At 38.7% G+C, this 19,951-nt stretch overlaps 1 protein-coding gene across 13 annotated transcripts in view; it reads right to left on the bottom strand.

Annotated features, from left to right (window-relative positions):
* LOC127581994 (rap guanine nucleotide exchange factor 1-like) overlaps positions 1-19,951 on the bottom strand; it is a 149,671-nt gene that overhangs the window by 37,727 nt on the left and 91,993 nt on the right. For 4 of the 13 annotated variants that reach the window (XM_052036882.1, XM_052036884.1, XM_052036885.1 and 1 more), the window contains exons 11-12: positions 15,771-15,974; positions 5,601-5,855 (exon numbers count right to left, since the gene is read on the bottom strand). The exons of 5 other annotated variants lie outside the window; for them this stretch is intronic. In XM_052036882.1, coding sequence (XP_051892842.1) covers positions 5,601-5,855; positions 15,771-15,974 — 459 coding nt within the window. The remainder of the gene's footprint in view (positions 1-5,600; positions 5,856-15,770; positions 15,975-19,951) is intronic. 4 more of the 13 variants (XM_052036887.1, XM_052036888.1, XM_052036889.1 and 1 more) reach the window with 2 other exon arrangements.

Raw genomic sequence — 19,951 nt, 5'->3', positions numbered from 1 at the left:
CCACTTCTGTGTACAATGGTTTTCACACTCAAGACAATATTCAAAATGCAGCCAAACCCCATTACTCAAACACTGACCTTGAGCTCAATATCCCATATTTATCCAACTCTTTTTATTCCCAAGTGCACTTGAAATGCTCTGCTACATTGTTTATTCTTTTCCTTCTACTCACATATTTATCATGATTTCAATGACATGCAACTTATTTCACTTGGGAGAACAAGACAACCAAGTGATGCATTTGCTGGTGCCCAGCTAACAACAGTATGTGCAAAGCGAAAAGACTTGCACCAGAAATGGGTCATCTCATTTTTTGCCTCGCCTTTGCTTGTAGTGGCACACACATGCACAAGTGGTAAGAGGATCTCTTTTCAAGACTATCCTTATGTACCTGTATTTAAAGTTCTGATGAATGGTCTCTATACAAATGATTAACTTATTTTTTCAGAATACTGTTTAATTTGTACTTATTTCATCAGATTACATTTATATCTAAATATTACTTCTAACTAGATTATGTATGCTTATTTTCCACAATGTAAGCAATAGAGTTAAACCAAACGAAAAAAGTCTCATTGATATCAAAGTTTAATTAAAATCAAAGATACTGGATATCTGGCACAATGTACCAATTTTTCCAAGTCCTGATAATTTGTAACATATTGCTCCCCAAAATCATATCGCTCCCCAAAATCATATCTAAAATGAATTGTAGATTTGAATGCTAAGGTTACATACCTCCTAATCTATCTCAAATAAAACTTACACACCAAAGATTTCACATGGTAGTATTGAAATGTTTTTCATTCCTCTTTCAAGAGGAAGGGGTGATCTTCATTCCATAAATATCACATGCGATAAAATTACCCAACGGAGATATTTTGTTATCATCACTGAACATGGTGAATTAAAGATTACACTATGAACAGAGGTGAACCCTGAAACTAGATTAGGTGACTAGATAGAAGGCAAAAGTCAACATTACTAATGCTTTTACTTCACATCCGAGTCTGTACCTGAATCAGTATGTTAAGGATAATTGCCCACATCAGGGACAGAACTCTTGCACCAGATTTTTAGCAGTCCATACAATTACTTACAATAGATCTGCCATTATTTTTAGCTGACCCTACATCTTGCAGAAATGTTAATTTTGTTTATCAACAAACTGTAATACACTAAAAGTAAATTCTTGTTCTCATTCTCAGATATTAAGGCTATTAGCACACAAAGCCAAGATATCAATGACATGGTGACACAAGGATCAGTTCAAAACAAATTTCAGGAATAAATACCTCCATACTAACAGGTCACAAGATAATAGCCTGAATTATGCTGGCTGCTGTGAGCTGTTATGATGGAATCTGGCAGTATTCACCTATAAAAACTGCAGGAATTTCTAGACAGAGAGTTGTCACAATACAGAAAGAATGTGGTGGTGCCAGAAGAGTGAAGAAGATATTTACCAGGATGTTGTCTGGAATGGAAGGCTTTAGTTACAAGGGGAGATTGAATAGGCTGGGATTGTTCTCACTGGAACACAGGAGGCTGAAGGGTGACCTGATAAGACGTTTACAAAATTATAAGGAGCGCAGATAGGGTAGATCAGTAAGATGAGATATTTATTTATTAGTCACATGTACATCGAATCACACAGTGAAGTGCGTTTTTTTTGTGTTACTGAGAATATGCTGGGGGGGGGGGGGGCAGCCCGCAAGTGTCCTCACTCTTCCAGCACCAACATAGCATGCCCACAGCTCCTAACCTGTACGTCTTTGGAATGTGGGAGGAAACCCATGCAGACACAGGGAGAACGTACAAACTCCTTACAGACAGCAATGGGAATTGAACCTGGGTCACTGGCGCTGTGATAGTGTTATGCTAACCACTACACTATTGGTATTAGTTTATTATTATCACTTGTACCGAATCTTTTTCCAAGGGAGGGGACTCTAAAATTAGATGGCTTGGGTTTAAGGTGAGAGGGAAAGTATTTAAAGGAGATCGGAGGGGCATGTTTTCCCACAGAGGGTGGTGGGTACATAGAACAAGCTGCCAAAGGAAGTGGTAGAGGCAGGTACAATCACAGCATTTAAAAAGCATCAACAGGTACATGGATCGGAAAGCAATAGATGAACAAGGACCAAATGAAGGAAAACGGTATTAGCATTCATAGGCAGTTGGGTTGGCATGGACGAGTCAGGCTGAAGGGCCCACTTCTGTGCTGTACAACTCTGACTTCCACACACATGCAGTCAAATGTAGAAGTGAGGGATTGCCGGTACATCTTAAATCCAGCCTTGCAGGGATGGATGAAAAATAAAATGACCTCTCTGGATCACACCTGGCAAAGAATCCAAGACTACAATGTGGGATGTAAGACAAAGAAATATATGGCAAATGGAAAGGGTTCAACTTTTTCTTTAAATGGATAATTCTTTCTGTTAATGATTTTAATTTATAAATTCTTTTAAGTATTTTTAATATTAAAAATCTGAACGTTAATTAAAGTAAATCAACTGAAGCTTCTATCACCTGACCCCAACTTCACCACCTGTCAAGAGACTTTGTGGCAGGACCACCTCTGCACAATTCAAGGCCCTCCTGCCACTGAACTCTTGAGATGCAGTGTGCCAGTGAGAAAAGGCCTCTTCGTTGGACTAAGCGCAGGCATGGCTGGGTAGGGTGGTTGGAAACACATATGATGATTCTAAGTGCAGGAGCAAGTCAGCAAAATCTGGCCCATAATAGGTTTGATGGGAATCAGCTCAATAGTGTTAGATCTTCATATCCAAAGAATCTATTTATGGAGTACTCTTCAGCACAAAGGGCTTGAGGCAATGGGTGAATGTAATTGTTTCTATAGTATTATAGAAAAGTGAATGTTTGGATGATTCAATAGATATGTGCATTTAACAGATATCGTGGGGGATGGGGGGGAAGAGTGAAAAGAACATTGTTTCTGGGAAGTATACAGTTTTAGAATTTCCACTTTTAAATGTTCAGAAATCAAATCAGCAAATCCACATTCACAGCTTTTTCTCCCCATTAACTCAAGTCTGATTTTATGAACCCTCTGCCAAGAAATGTGACAATGAGATTCAGTACGCCTACAATTTCTTTTCCTTGTGAATCCTGTAGACTAATTGACACGAATTGATAAAAATTAAAAGACAGTGAATTTGGTGAAACTGAAAAGAGATAAAAATCAAGCTGAAGTTCCATAAATATCATGAAGACTGCATCTTTTGTGCTCCGCACCCCCCCCCCCCCACAAAACCAGCAAAAACCATATGTGTAAATAATATGATCTGAAAGCCAAACAAGTGCAAACAAGTGGTCAATAGCCTACAGCTACAACATATATTTGAGATCTCATCTGGTTGCACAGTTCTCCATGGAAAAGGTTGTTAAAGGATTTCAAAAGCACTGGTGACATCCATGTTTTTTTAAAATTTTTTTAACTTGTACATCCTTTCAACAGCATACATTTATTCACGAATTAGTATTAACTTTTCAGGATTTCCCTTAAAAGAGACATCTATTAAAAATAAATCCACAAGAGGAAAATCTCAAAACTGCTTATTAGGATTATTGGCCACAAATCTATAGCCAGTTGTTACATTTCTTTAAAAGAAACACATTGAAGATTTAATCAATCAGCACTCCTGTGGTGAAAGGCCAAATTTAACTGATCCAAGCAATGCAACATTTAGAACATTTCTGAATAACCCAAGGGGCTGGAGTTACGCATGTACAGTTACCCAATACATTCTGATGGTAGTTAAAAACTTTAGTGCAAGAAATGAACCATGCTCTTTAGCTCTCTTCCAATATGAAAATGTAACTACTGCATTGCACACAACCTGCACTTACTAAATACGAAAGACTGAACAGGTATCAATAATAAGAAACTACTTCCTCCTGGTGTTCTCGCTACCAACATCTAGGAGAGAGGCACCACTGACCTCAGAGCTTTGTTGAAAGATTAGCATTGGTACAGGGTTTACTCCTCTCATCAAGAAATGATCTGAAGCTGAACTGTTTGCCAGTCATTTCCATTCACATCCACTCCATCATGAAAACTACTTAGTGCTCCTCTTTAATATTACTTGGCACTGTCATCAGCTTATCTCTGCTGCAACTTTCATTCAAGTATTTTTACACAAAAACTTGTGCTCATATGAAACTTGTATCGGTGTTCCAAGATAAATTGTTCTCAGTTTTGTTCACCTCCTTGTACCTTCACTTTTGACCCACACTTGCTCCCATTGACAATGCTTCGATGTTAAGTTCAGTCCACCACTCCACTCCCTTCCTTCCTAACTCCACTGATCTCTGTAATAGCCCTGGAAGCCTTCTAGATCTTTGCTCCTACAACTCTGTATTTAATTCCTTCATTGTTCTCCACCATGCTTTCAGCTGTCTTGATAAATTATGACTTTCTTTCCCCTAGACCCTCCCTAAAACTTACCACATAAAGTCTTTGGTCACCTGCCCTAAACTTCCTGCTGTTTATAATACTTCTTTTTAGTGCTTTGGTAATTCACATTTAAATAGAGCCTCCAGTATAATCAAAGCTTTGTTTCACTTCTTGATATCCACATTGATACTGGACTTGTTTCACAGATTCAAGACCAAGCAAAAGTTTCTTGCCCCTGGATCAAGTACATTCCTATTAGAATGCAATACCCAAACCTTTCAACAAATGAATCTAATTTCTCTCACACCCATATCTGAATAATTTATATGAAACAGGATGGCTCGGAGATCACCAGGATAATTCAAACCATACCCTGCCACCTTGGAGTTTTGGAGCCAGGTTTATTTAGTTCATTGTCTTGCACCAGTCTAAACCAAGCTATTAAGCTGCAATATTACCATCCATTGAAACTCTTGTTTTTAGTTACTTGACTATAGTTTTACACAGAACATAGCAACCCTGACACATTTCTATCTCCTTATCCTTAATTTCTTTTTCCTCTCATCACTCTTCCTCAAAGTTTGTACACATTCTCTATACCATTAGTTCAGAAAGGGAGTTCTACTTTGTCTCATCAGTACATTCTTATTGATTAGAATCCCAAATATTATAATTCACATCTTTTCATATTTAGGATTCAGTGCACCACACATAACAAGTGTGGAGCCGAAGAATGCTTGATGTGGCAAATAAGTAAAAATCAGTGGTGGTTGGAAACTGATTGCTTAAGCAGTTTGCTTGCATGAAGCAGATGATGTTTGCCTCAGTGACTAGTACCTCACCTGACAAGTTTGCTCAAGTGATGTATAATGTTATGAAATAGCCATTAAAAAATGATCATTAGCATTGAAGCTGTATTTCTTACTAGTAGACCATTTGGTTATAAACACCAAGTTACATTTTGAAACCACCCTTTTCCAAAAATTTTCACTGGTTTAGATCTTCATTTGAACTGAGAACATGCTTTTAATACAGAGTGTTGATTTATTTAGTTTTAAGTTGGAGAATAAATATAAAGATATCAACCAAGTTCTTCTATGCCATTTGCAGATTTAGTATGTTTTATTTAAGGGTGCAGGTTTTGAAAAGCACTGAAGTATTCGTAAGCAATTCTCACCGAAGTAGTTTGGAGAGAGGTGGGAAAAGCAGATTCAGGAGGGAGGCAGACAGGAACAGGCTTTGCATTGTCATGAGAGCAGTCCAGCAGTTCCGTAGCTTTCACTAGGCTAGCTGAGCCTGGCAAGGTTAGATCGGAGCTCCTCGATTGGTGCACAACTGGAAAGTGGGAGGAGATAGTGCAAAGAGAAGGAGATGCAGAGGTATGATGGTGAGGAACAAAGTCCTGCGAATAGGATCTAAAAACCGATTTGAACTGAGGAGAGAGAAAGAAGAGAAAAAGGAGAGGATCATAGGTCATATATAAAATTCAGACAAATCCACTAAGCAAGTCATCCAAAAGCATTTTGAGTATTAAAACCCTCCCACCACACCCCCTCCCCTCCAATGTACTTGGTCTTTCTGATTACATTACTTCTCCTCAATAATTAATTCCTCAGATATACCGGACTGAATTTTCCTCAGTCAATAGCAAAATTTAGACTACATTGTTTGTTCAGACACCAAGTTTATACAGAGCAAACAATCAAGTAGCAAGCCTGCTGGTTTAGTTTCAGACAAGTGTGAAACACAGAAGTAATCATGGTCATTTCAAATCACATTATTCAAACACAGTGCTTAGTGCACTCATTAAAATTGCTAATCATTCTAAATTTTCTGGTGAGGATGCATGAGGAAACTTTCAACCTCAAAAGCGACATTAGTTTCCCACAGAAAGCCTGCATGCACCCAGGGGAGACATCCTTGTAGATTAGTGTACCAATGATATAAAAGTAGAAAATACTCAGATCAGTTTCTGTGAAGAGGAAAAAAGTTAACATTTCAAGTTGATCATTTTTCATCAAAAGTTAGAAACCAAACATGTTTAAGGTTGCAGATGTGCCTGTGTGGTGACCAAGAGGCTGGGTGACACAAGGCATTGTGGCACTGGCTGAAAAGATGGTGAAGGCTTGTAAATCACAGCTAATCTGTCTGGAGAAGATCTAAGTGGAAGATGAATGAGGATGGAGTGAAGAGAAAAAAAAAGCTGGAGCTCTGAGATGCAAAACACTGCCATTACTGGAAATAACCAGCTGGTCAGGCAGCATCTGTGGAGAGAGAAAAATTGAGTTAACATTGCAGTTTGAAGTCCTTTCAACAGAACTGATCAGTTCTGACAGAAACCAGAAAGCCTGGATATCTGAAATTGTTGCATTCATTGTTGAGACCTAGGGGTTATAACATGACATGGTGTTTGAAGTTATGTTGGACTTTTCTGGAACAGCATATGATACCTAACACAGAAGTTAAAATGGGAATGGGAGGGAGAATCAAAGCAACAGCTGATTCTGAGCTTCCAGCGCAGGATCCCCTGTGGACTGCATGGAGGTGTTCTGCAAAACCCAAGTAGCATTTAGCTTCTCCAATGTAGAGGAGGCCACAATGGAAGGACCAAATGCAAATACCCCAAATTGGAAACACAAGAGACTGCAAATGCTGGCATCTGGAGCAAAAAACTGCTCAAGTCCGAATGCAGGGTCACGTCCCAAAACGTTGACCATCCCTTTGCCTCCACAGATGTTGCTTGATCCGCTGTGCTCCTCCAGTTTTGTTTTAACACAGAAAATTGGAATTAGATCTAATGAATTTCTGTTACACTGTGAGTAGTATTTGGCCGCCTAGGTGCAAAGAAGGGAAGATGCCGTGGATTGGAGAAGGTAGGAGAGTGAACCAGGGAGTCCTTGATGCAAAAGGGAGGAAAGAGGAAGATGTGCTGGTGGTGGCATCATATTGAAGGTGACAGTAATTAAGGAGGATAATCCTTTGAATGTGAAGGTTGGTGAAGTGTATAGCAAGGCTGAAGGGAACCCTATGCTGCCTGCCTGACCTGCTGAGTTCCTCCAGCATTTTATGTGTATTGAAAGGGAACCCTATCCATGCTTTGGGTGGAAGGAGAAGAAAGTGAAGGCAGAAGTGCAGGACATGGAGCTATGGTCCATGTCAATCATCCTGGAGTAGATGCCCTGATTAAGGAAAAAGGAAAACTTCAGAAGCACTAGTATGGAAAGTTTCATCCGAAAAGATCCAATGGAGTTGTAGAAGCTGGGAGAATGGATTGCATTCCTTACAAGAAATGGGGTGGAAGGAACCACTGTCTAGATAACCGTGAGCAGCCTTGAGCTTGCAACGGATATAGACCTATCCATTGCATAAGTGATATAAACCTATCACTTGGTATTAAGAAGAATCAGACATGGACTGTAAATAAAAAGAGAGCAAGATGGAAATTGGCACCAATGGTGATGAAGCCAAAGAGAGTCCTAACAGCCATAAATATTAACACTATGTTAAAGCTCTACCAATGTTACTTAGCTAGTTACAGCATCTAGCTACAGTTGAACAGCATGGTTGATCCCAAGCTAACAATGATTTTATTGGATCAGGCAAGAAATCATTCTACTCAATGAGAAAGAACTTGCACAGACCAACAAGAGAACAGAAGCCACTGAAAATAAATTGAAGAAAGTCAATTAGATTATTTCTTATTTCATGAATTTATTTCTTATTTTGTGAATTTAATAAATAAATGAATAATGCAGCATAGTCCTGAACCTGATGAACAGCTTTATATGCATTTATTCTCCTGGTCAGTGGTCCCAGTAAATAAACTGACAGTTTGGGGCTCTTCTGGTAGTTAACTGAATTTATTCACTGGTGTTTGATTAAATCTGTCTTGGTCAGTAATAAAAGATAGCACACCTGGTCAAGGTCATCAAATAAATATGATATGGAATGTTGGACAGAACATTGGCTTATTTGTACAAAACATCACTTACATTTATTTTGCTTGGAGACACTAAAGCAGAACACATGTTTAAATATGGTGGAGGATTTGCTCAAATGTTTGCTCAGGTGAGAACTTTGCAAAGCAATTAAAAACCGTTGGATCAAATACAACTTCTATGACGCTGAAACTGACCAAAATGGATTCAGAAATGCAGGTCACAATACAGCTTTGGGTATCTTAAGTCCAAAGATCTGTAAACATTTGATGAAAATTTAAAAAGCTAATTTATAGAAAATGTCACCTAATACTCACCACATTACAGATGTAATTACTGGACAGAAACAGAAAACTCTTGACAACATTTGTAAATGAACTAAGAATTGTGAAATCTGTGAAAGCAAAGTGGCAGGTGAACAGCAGTCCTGTGCTGATAAGATTTTTAAATACAACTTCTTAACCAACATAATCCTAATAGCTCATTATCATTAACTCTGATGAAACACTTTTCAAACAAAATTCCTTATTTATGATCTCTTTCCAAAACTTTCTGAAGAACACAACTATATGTGGACGATCAGCTGCCTCAGTCTGCAGTCAATCATATCCACACAAATTTACCTCAAACTGGAAGAAAGTTAAACTGTACTCATAATGGATGGCAATGACCTTCAATAATATTAGAATTGGGTATGTACCAAAAAAAAATTCTTCAATGCAAGAATTCCCTTCTGAAAATTGAGGAGTCTTGTTTCTTTCTGATACTGAATAGAATTAAAAGAAATACGTTTATTTGATACATAGCTCAACAATATGGCCCTCATGTTTGAGCTTCAACCTGCCTAGCCTGTGAATCCTAATTGTGCAACAAAACTAAGATCAGCTACTAATACTGTTGAAACATCCTCAATTTATGACCACTTGGCAAAGTAAATAGGGGAAGCAGTTAAAGTAGGAAGTAGTAGTAGCAGCAGCAGCAGTAGCAAGGCCATAAACTATTCTACATGCACACATATATAAAATGTCACCTATTTATTCTTTGATTTTTTGAGTTTATGTTCCACAAATCTATCAAATTAATATTATTTTTCTGGCAATGTTTTAGTCATCTTCTCCACATTACATGAAGATCACCACAATGATTCAAGTCTGTAGATGCAAGTGTTTTGCCTATCATTCAAAATGGCGTTTGAATTGACTTAGGATAATTGGGTCCCCGAATATCAAAAACACCTCATACCTTTCGGCATTGCTTATATGGATAAATTCATTGTTTCCTACCTGCAAGCCACTGTTACAGCTTGAAGGAGAACCATTTAATTTTAAGAAAGAGAAATTAAAAATAGCTACTAAATGGAGAATTTCATAGCTTTATAACATTTGGATTGTTGCAAAGCATGAACATAGCTGGAGCTCCATTTATGACCAATTGAAATTTGTCATAAAGTGTGGGAAGGAAATTGAGAAATGTACTTGTACAACCTTATGTTCAATCTTGTGAATCAACATGAAAGTCTACACATCAACAGTGACATCATTGGCCATACTTTCCCTGTCATTAAAACTCCTGACTTCACCTGGTGTCAAATTTGATTTGATTTTGCTCAAGTGCCCTATGACACCTAACTTATGAAAGATGCTATGTAAGTAGACCCACAATAGTTGTGAACAATTAAGCTATAATGAATGAATGAGCTTTAGACTGCTGATGTCTAGCTATTACCCTAGAGAAACTTCCCCATTGAGAGCTAGGCATTATTGAATGCAATTACATTCCAATCTCATTGCCATAAACTAACTGCATGTTCTATACATTTAAGTCTACAGAAGTTCCCGGGGGGGGGGGGGGGGGGGGCGCGGTTTAAAAGGATGACAATTAAATGTTCCTTCAGTTATTGAACCATACTGACTTTAAAATGTCACGATGTCAATGTGAAAATCACCAATTTATGCATCTGATCTCCTATAATGCAAGTTTACAAAAATCTGTATGCCCTCCCCAAATGTGGGATTAAGAATTTAGCCATATAGTCCATTGAGGACCAAAACCCACTAGCAACTTCTTGTGGTAATGATGTAAAAATAGAGGATGTACACACCCTATATTTTTATAATTAGATCTGGTGAGCAGCAGATCTTCCAAAATTCAGCTGCACCAGCACCAGCACATTTCCATATCATTTTTCTTCATTGAATATTAGCATACTTTAATTCTTTTTTTGTGTTTAGCTCCAAATTAAAATAAATGCATATGGAATCTGTCCATTTTATTCCAAATATTATGTATAAATTAACAAAGAATGTATTTTCCAAACCTTGAATTGCTAAATCCAAACAGCACCAGATCCATCACCCTTATGGTATACCTTTAACTCCTCAATTGCTTAAGGTTTACATAATAAATAAGCCAGAGCAAATCTGCCATTTTAATTTCAATTTTCAGCCACTGTTGATAGCCTTTCCTTCAGCATCCATAAATGTATTTTTATTACAGAAGAAAATTCCAAGTGTACACCCTGCAGAAAATGATCCAAACATGCAATATTTTTATAAAAACTCCTGTGTCCATTATAAATTATGAAGCTGAAGCATACAAGCAGTCCTTTTGTTTTTGGTTTTGTGGTCATTTGTCCAATGTGTGCCCTTTTTCTCCATGATCTTTAAAGATGCTGTAGCCAACCAATCAATACCTCCAGTCCAAATGTTTTCACATCCATAGCACTAAACCTCTCCTGATTAAAGATAGTATCAAAGCAATCACTGTTCCACCCGTTACATGCAATTCCTGGGTATCCCACACATTGCATTTACCCATTGCGGAGAAGATCGCAATGTGATTTTATTGCCAACGCCAAACCTTGTAGTTCTGTTCTTTGACCAAACCATCAATCTAGATTAATCATTCAAGTGATTCTTCCACCCAAGTCACCAGGTCTCTGCCAACTGAAATTCTTATTCACCATCTTCCAAAAGTCTCCATTTAAATCATTTAATTTTGACAGCTCAATCTCTTAGACAATGGAGTTATTCTCTTCCCTCGTATCTTCATATACTTGTTTTAAATGTTTCAAAATATTTATAGATTTCTGTCAACATTTAGTCACTTAAAGGACTAGAAAACTTTCTTTTGCAAAAATAACTATAGCTACAACATAAATGATTCTCAGTTAAGTTGTGCTAAGTCTGCCTTGCATACTCAAATTTCTAATTGTTCAAAAATTAAGACACGTTGCAATACTTTGATGTTTTCATAGTTTAGGCAAATTACTAAACAAATACATGACAAAATACAAGAAATTAACAATGAAAGAACAGAGAAGAACAAAAATGCAGAAAAGTGTAGTTACCCTAAAATAATCAAGAATTCAGGTGAAGACAAAAACATCAGGCTGCATTTGTGGCCTACACCTACTGGTGGGACAAAATTAAATGGGAGTTTCTCATACACTACTTATCCCACCTAAGCAAGATGTATTTTATAGTCCTGTCATCTCATTAATGCCATTTATTAAAACAATCAATACCCAAATAAATCCAGCAACTATGTATCTAAACAAATCAAAATAGCTAGCTAACCGAGGCAGATCAAACTGGGTGCAGCCATACCCAGTTAGCAGAGTCCAATTCAACATTAAAATTGTTTTGTAGAGTAAATATAACATTGATCCTTCTGCAGCTCTTCACGTGCAATTCCTAATTGGAGTTGGGAGAAACTATAGTAGGAAACATGATCTGAACCATCTTCAAATACTTAGCATCTCAATCCATAAACAGCATTAAACACGACCTGTTGGCAATTTATCACTTGTGGTTCAAGCAATACAAAACAGAGAAGTGGAACTTTTATTTTGATGGATTGGAGACTCAAAGACGAAAATAGGAACTTGTTAGGTTGTTGAGGCAGGAACAAGATTTCAAGATGTAATGTTCTAAAATGTGGGCCTTTAAACAGAGTAAAACAGAAAAATAAAAAAAACATTACTGTATAATAAATATCACAGCAACCATCTCAAGTGGCCATTTCTCTACAATGATGTCAGGCACTTTATGATTTAGGGTTGTATGGCTCCATGATAATCAATTATAAAATTTTAAGTCTTAAATGTATAATGCAATCAAGTTTATAAATGTAACAGGTTAAAGGATACAGTAATTTGTAGGTTTACTACGTTTTTAAGACTATTAATTTGTAATTACTAACTTGGTAACATTAGGTCAAGTGCAGAGAACAAAATGTCTTAAAAAAAAAGTTAAGTATTAGCATTTAAGCTATGAGAAGTAAAGAGCTTGATAAGTCTTTTCTAAGACCTAGAAAAGGTCTTATTACAGTTTAGGACAAGGAATCAATTCCAATGCAAAAAATAAATCAGAACAGACAGCCTTCAGCCATCTGCCTGGAACAGGTTGGAATGTTTTGAATGCATCACTAGCTGTGGCAAGAACAAAGTATGAATCACACAAATATGGCATGTCGTTAATTACTGCCTCAATTCCATATACATTCCCCCTTCCATGAGTGATGGCATCATCAATGTACCTTGGATGAAATGACTGAAGGTTGATTGCTACATTTACCAATGACACAAAGATACGTATGAAAGTAAATTGTGAAGAGGACAAAAGATGGCTACAAAAAAAAAGATATAAAGTGTGCGGGCAAAAATCTGGCATATGGAGGATAATGTGGGAAATTGCAAAACTGTCCATCCTGGCAGGAAAAATGAAACATTATCTGAACAGTGAGAGCTTGCAGAGGTCCAAGATGCAGAGGGATCTGGATGCCCTTATTCGCAATAGGCTAGTATAATTGTACAGGATTTTTTTTTTAAATTTTATTTTATTTACAGCGTGGTAACAGGCCCTTCCGGCCCAACGAGTCCACGCCGCCCATTTTAAACCCAATTAACCTACCCATACATCTTTGCAATGTGGGAGGAAACCAGAGCACCTGGAGCAAACCCACGCAGACACGGGGAGAACGTACAAACTCCTTACAGACAGCGACAGGAATCGAACACCGATCGCTGGCGCTGTAATAGCATCGCGCTAACCGCTACGCTACCGTGCCGCCCCATGTTATCACACTGCGAAGGGAACAGAATATAGAAGTAGAGAGATTATGCTTCAGTTATATAGGGCATTCGTGAGACTTTCTACACCTGAAGAATATGTACAATATTGGTCTCCATGCTTAAGGAAGGATATTAAAGCTTTTGAAGCAATTCAGAGAATTTTATTGGATTAATATTGGAATGGGCAGGTTGTCTTCCGAGGAAAGATTGGAACAGCTTGGTCTGTATCCACTGAAGTTTGGAAGCCAGAGAAGGACTTGACTGAAACAAAGATGATTCTGTGTGGTCTTCATAGGACGGACATGGAGAGGATGTTTCCTCTTGTGGGAAAATCCAGAAGTAGTGGTCATTGTTTAAAAATAAGGGGTCGGCAATTTAAGATGATGATAAGCCAAAATTATTTCTCTCAGCAGTTAAATCTTTGGAACAGTCTTCCTCCAAGGGTGGTGTAAGCAGCTTCTGAAAATTCTTAATGCATAGGTAAGTTTTTGATAAGCGAGGGGGTAGAAGGTTAACATGTCTAGACAGAAATCAGAGGAGGCTACATTCAGAGCAGCCGTGATCTCATTAAATGGTAGAATAGGCTTGAGAGACATTCCTGCTCTGAATTCATACACTGGTATGCTAGCAGAATTTCTTCTGATACTTTATCAACATTGGTATTGACATTATTAACATCAGAGTTTCTCCAGCTTGCCAATGGCTTCTTTATATAAAAAAAACTTTTAAGTGATGTATCGTTTAATTATTTATGTTCTTTGCAAATGATTTGAAATAATGTAGTTATTAGGGTGCATTTAGAATGCAATCAGAATCTTGATCCATTCTGTTGTATCAATTTCTTACCATAAACAGTACAGCAGTTCTGTTCCAACACAAGCCTCTGCAATGACTGGCTTAGTTTTAAAAAAAATATATACTTTTTCCTTAAACAGAATAACAAAGATCTACTTCAACTTGCACTTCACCAATTTCACCTGGAATAGCTTTATATTCACAGCACTTTATTAACACCCTAAGAAATTTGAAGATGAAACATTTAGTAGACATGCTAATTATGTACAATTATTTGTTCACACGTAATAAAAACTTTCATCAATAATGTGAAAATACAAAGTGATGGATCAAGTAAAGATACCGGACAGTCAACCCATCAGCTGGGTGATTGAAAATAACCCTCAAGAGATTAATCAGTTGAATTAACAGGCAGTGGTAAACAAACATTGCAGGACAAATACGGAGGAACACCTTGGAAACTTTCATAAAAAGCTGCAGAAATCCATGAATGAAATTTGCGTTTTTTTTAATATACACACACACACTACACATTACAGAAAAAGGCTATGAGTCATGTTTTGGAACTGATCCACAAATACCGCAGCCTGCAAAGGTGTAATTAGCCTCTCAAAAATAATAGATTTTCACTGTCATTTACCACCCCCCCACCCCCACTGAGTTTATATGCATGTCGCAGATTAGAGAAATTTGATGTAAAAAGGTTTTAGTTGAACAATAGTAAACGACAAATTAATTTCATAAGAAATGATATCGTAAAGCACATCCAACATAAAAATGCAGAGATGGTGCAACTTCCATATTTTCACAGATCTACACCAAAATATGAAACTACAAATTATTAGCCTGTAAAAAAAACAATTCCGTAAATAACAAAAGGTGAACAAACCATTCAAAAGACGCAGATTCTTATTGTATTATCTAGTCCTGAAAATGGATGGTAAAGCTTTCATGAAACAATATTTGATAGGAAAACACTTCAAGAGGAGGAAAAACTCACTCCTCTTCCAGGCACCGCAGCACCAACAAAATCATGACGTTAGGTATTAAAGTCATTCTTGGAATGTAAACTTATTTCATACAAAACATGCAGCTCATGTTTAGAATGTACAACTAGCAGTTATTATCAGAACCCTTGTTTGGTCACCTTGGCCACGTGATATTTCTTGCACAAAAAAAATGCAGAGAACTCTGCAGCTTTTAAAAGGCTGCATCCTAAGTAACGAATGCATGTTTTCTGTAGGACTGCCCAATGTAATGACAATTTTGGATAGTAATCTGGTGCAAGGCTCCTCATCCTCTACAGCTTGCCCCCAACAGTTTTGATTAGCCATCTACAATTTAGGAAATGTATATTAAATTCTTGATCATCCCAAATTAAAAAGCAACAAGATCGCAAATCAATGCAGAGTGCTTTTTTTTTGAAAGGCCCAACTATTACAACCAAGTCTGGCACTTCTGTGTTGATTAGCCAAGGCAGCTGAGGAACACACACACACAGAGCAGATCATAAGGCACAAGCTTTAGTCAGCACACTCACCGAAGATGAAGATAAAGAGTTGTGACGACTCAGGAAGGAATTGGAGACGGACATGCTGATACTGGTAGCAGTATTGGCGTCCTCAGGCAGGACAAGGACCTTCGACTGCTGAAGATAGAAAGAGGAGGAGGAGAAAGAGAACGAGGAGGAGAATGAGAAGGAGGATGAAGAATAGGAAGAAGATGGTGCAGCAGCATAGGATGCCTGCATGGAAGGAAGGTAGAAAAAAGACGAGGAGCAGAGGGAGGGAGGGAGAGGGGCGAGGAGCAGCGGGAGAGAGAGAGACGAGGAGCAGAGAGAGAGAGAGAGAGAGAGAGAGAGAGAGAGAGACGAGGAGCAGAGAGACGAGGAGCAGAGAGAGAGAGAGACGAGGAGCAGAGAGAGAGAGACGAGGAGCAGAGAGAGAGAGAGAGACGAGGAGCAGAGAGAGAGAGAGAGAGAGACGAGGAGCAGAGAGAGAGAGAGAGAGAGACGAGGAGCAGAGAGAGAGAGAGAGAGAGACGAGGAGCAGAGAGAGAGAGAGAGAGAGACGAGGAGCAGAGAGAGAGAGAGAGACGAGGAGCAGAGAGAGAGAGAGAGAGAGAGAGACGAGGAGCAGAGAGAGAGAGAGAGAGACGAGGAGCAGAGAGAGAGAGAGAGAGACGAGGAGCAGAGAGAGAGAGAGAGAGAGACGAGGAGCAGAGAGAGAGAGAGAGAGAGACGAGGAGCAGAGAGAGAGAGAGAGAGAGACGAGGAGCAGAGAGAGAGAGAGAGAGAGAGAGACGAGGAGCAGAGAGAGAGAGAGAGAGAGAGAGAGAGAGACGAGGAGCAGAGAGAGAGAGAGAGACGAGGAGCAGAGAGAGAGACGAGGAGCAGAGAGAGAGAGAGAGACGAGGAGCAGAGAGAGAGAGAGAGACGAGCAGAGAGAGAGAGACGAGGAGCAGAGAGAGAGAGAGAGACGAGGAGCAGAGAGAGAGAGAGAGACGAGGAGCAGAGAGAGAGAGAGAGACGAGGAGCAGAGAGAGAGAGAGAGACGAGGAGCAGAGAGAGAGAGAGACGAGGAGCAGAGAGAGAGAGAGACGAGGAGCAGAGAGAGAGAGAGACGAGGAGCAGAGAGAGAGAGAGACGAGGAGCAGAGAGAGAGAGAGACGAGGAGCAGAGAGAGAGAGAGACGAGGAGCAGAGAGAGAGAGAGACGAGGAGCAGAGAGAGAGAGAGACGAGGAGCAGAGAGAGAGAGACGAGGAGCAGAGAGAGAGAGAGACGAGGAGCAGAGAGAGAGAGAGAGACGAGGAGCAGAGAGAGAGAGAGACGAGGAGCAGAGAGAGAGAGAGACGAGGAGCAGAGAGAGAGAGAGACGAGGAGCAGAGAGAGAGAGAGACGAGGAGCAGAGAGAGAGAGAGACGAGGAGCAGAGAGAGAGAGAGACGAGGAGCAGAGAGAGAGAGAGACGAGGAGCAGAGAGAGAGAGAGACGAGGAGCAGAGAGAGAGAGAGACGAGGAGCAGAGAGAGAGACGAGGAGCAGAGAGAGAGAGAGACGAGGAGCAGAGAGAGATAGAAACAGTCAATAGCAAAGGGAACAAACTACAATTTGGAGGATATTATTATGTAATAAATTATAGCAGCTGAAATCTTCACACAATTATACAGATTAAGATATTTTGTTTTTCTTATCTGCAATGATTCTATTGAATGACACATATGGTGGTTTGTAGATCTTTGGCTTCAGGATTCCATGGAATTCATTCAGTTTTATAGCTGATATTTTTACATTTCCCTCCCGCAACCATTTCCCACTCCCCCTCCCCTTCAAGGAGATTCTCCATTGAAGAAATTTTTTATGTATTGTTTCATCACCATAGCAAACCTTCCCAGCTTGCAAATTTCACTTTGAAAACACATTTTGTTAGAATGGTATGGGTATCCTTTTTATTTCTTTCAAACATCCACTTGAACAAGCCAGTGCCAAATTTAAAAGTATTCAAGCTCCCAATTTCTATTAAAACTGTTCAATACACTAGATATCCAATATCTCTGGATAGGAACCATGTCCAGATAGTTCTAGAGATCAGGAACTCAATGCTTCATCCAAACAGAATTTGGAGATGGCACATCAACATTCAAAGTGACACCAATGGATTCCAAACAAAATATAAAATGACTGTAAGACAGCACCAGTGATACAGAAATTTCAGTACCCAGCCAAGGTTTGCTTTGCATGTCACCTTAATTTGAAAGAAATTTGTCCCCAATGGACTCACTGCTCCTCTGTACTGCTGGCTAGATCTCTTTAATGCCTTTAACCTGATAGAAGATTTCAGCGAAATCTTTCCAATCATTTGAAGTTAGTCGACTCTATCCTGATAAGGATCAAAAGCTTACAGGTATTGACTATTCCGTAGTAGAAAAGAATCCCAGAGCCAATAGCAAGTCTTCTGTTCAGCATATGGTAACTGTGGTAGCTCAGATCCAAGTAGCCTTAATACTCTTCTCCTTCCCTAATGCTCTGTAAAAACTTTATATCCAATTCCTTTTGCAGGTTATTACTACATCTGTTATCACTTCCCTTTCAGGCAACGAGTCCTAGATTACTTTAGAAGAAAATCCCTCCTGCCTAATTCTTTTACCAGTTGTCTGAAATCCATGTCCTCAGGTTACCATCAGAATTTCTCTGCCATTACTGTATCCAAATCCCTCAGAATTTTGAACTCTAATAAACCTCCCCTTAATGTCCTCTTCTCCAAGGAGAACAGCTTCTCATCTACATAACTGAACTCTAACCAGATGTGTCTACAAGAATTTCTGATGACTGAATAACCACTTCTTGTTCTTTTTTTTTAGGAACCTTGAGCATCTACGTACTATTGGGTCTAGGATTCTTTCTACAGAGCCAAAAAAATGGCAATGTTCAAATGATGGTGAGGGTGAGGGGAGACCTGATAAAAGTTTATAAATTAATGAGAAGCATAGATAGGGTAGATACTCAGAGTCTCTTTCCCAGAGCAGAAATGACAAATACCGGAGGGCATACGGTAGCTTTAGGGTAAGAGCAGGAATGTTTAAGGGAGGTATGTGGGGCAAGATTTTTTTTTAAAAACACACAGGGTGTTAAGTCCCTTGAATGTGCTGCCGGGGTGGTGAAAGCAGACAGGATAGTGGCATTTAAGAGGCATTTAGACAAACACTTGAACACAAAGGGAATAGAGGTACATGGATCGTGTGCAGGCAGATGGGATTAGTTTCATTTGGCATTATGATCGGCACAGACATCATGGGCCAAAAGGCCTATTCCTCTACTGTACTGTTTTATATTCCTGCCTGAAAAAGTAACTTAAAGCTTACCAAAGTGATTTGTGCTAGTAAGGTGGTTAAAGTCAAACAGTAATGATTTCTTATTATGCACTTTTTGAAGATCCATAGACCTTTAGCTCTTAACGCCTTAAGATGTGCACTTCATTTCAGAAGTTGAAAGATTTACAATAATCAATTTGGATGGTGCATTGGTTTCTCGTTTATAATCAAACACTGGCTTGACTGAATAAAATATAATGAAAAACCAAATTTCCAAAACGTTTTACATAACATCTCTTTAAAGTGGAAATCACAAAATGTCAGTATTCAAAAGGTTGACCTCCCCGGGAAAACAAAATCAGGTGTTTAGCCAGAATCATGCCTCTTTGCTCCAATCTGGATGGTCTCCAAAACTAGCAAACTAACCTTTCACTTGACTTTATCAACTGTATTGTAAACTTGCTAGGGTCAGTGATTTTGGCTGCACACCTTAAAAGATTTTAGTACCTGTATTATTTTAGAACAGGGTCCCTGCTATGGTAGAATCAAGCTTTTTAAATGTTTGCGCTTGATGTGGTCATGCACAATACTGTTTTCTGTACAACCATAAGAAAGCTAGACTTTGTCTTCTGAAAAAAGGATATTGTTAATGCAAATATGCACCATTTGATTCAAAAAGGTGAAGTACAGCACCATAATTAAATGCAAAAATCAATTTTAAAAGTTCTCTGTAGAAACCCAAGAATTCAAATTCCAAATTTAGAGTAAGTGGTTTGATTCCTGGTACATTAAATAAGTAGCATGAAAATGCAATAAAGAGTTGAAGGAAAACAAGACCTTGGAAAGCAAGTGAGGAAATATCAAGTTTGGTGAAGGATTACTCTAAGCAGTAACTAAATATCAATATTAAGTT

The sequence above is a fragment of the Pristis pectinata genome, chromosome 23 (assembly GCF_009764475.1).
Source record: "Pristis pectinata isolate sPriPec2 chromosome 23, sPriPec2.1.pri, whole genome shotgun sequence".
Classification (NCBI taxonomy): Eukaryota; Metazoa; Chordata; class Chondrichthyes; order Rhinopristiformes; family Pristidae; genus Pristis; species Pristis pectinata.
The sequence above is the reverse complement of the archived record's forward strand: the minus strand, read 5'-3'. Positions and strand labels throughout refer to the sequence as shown.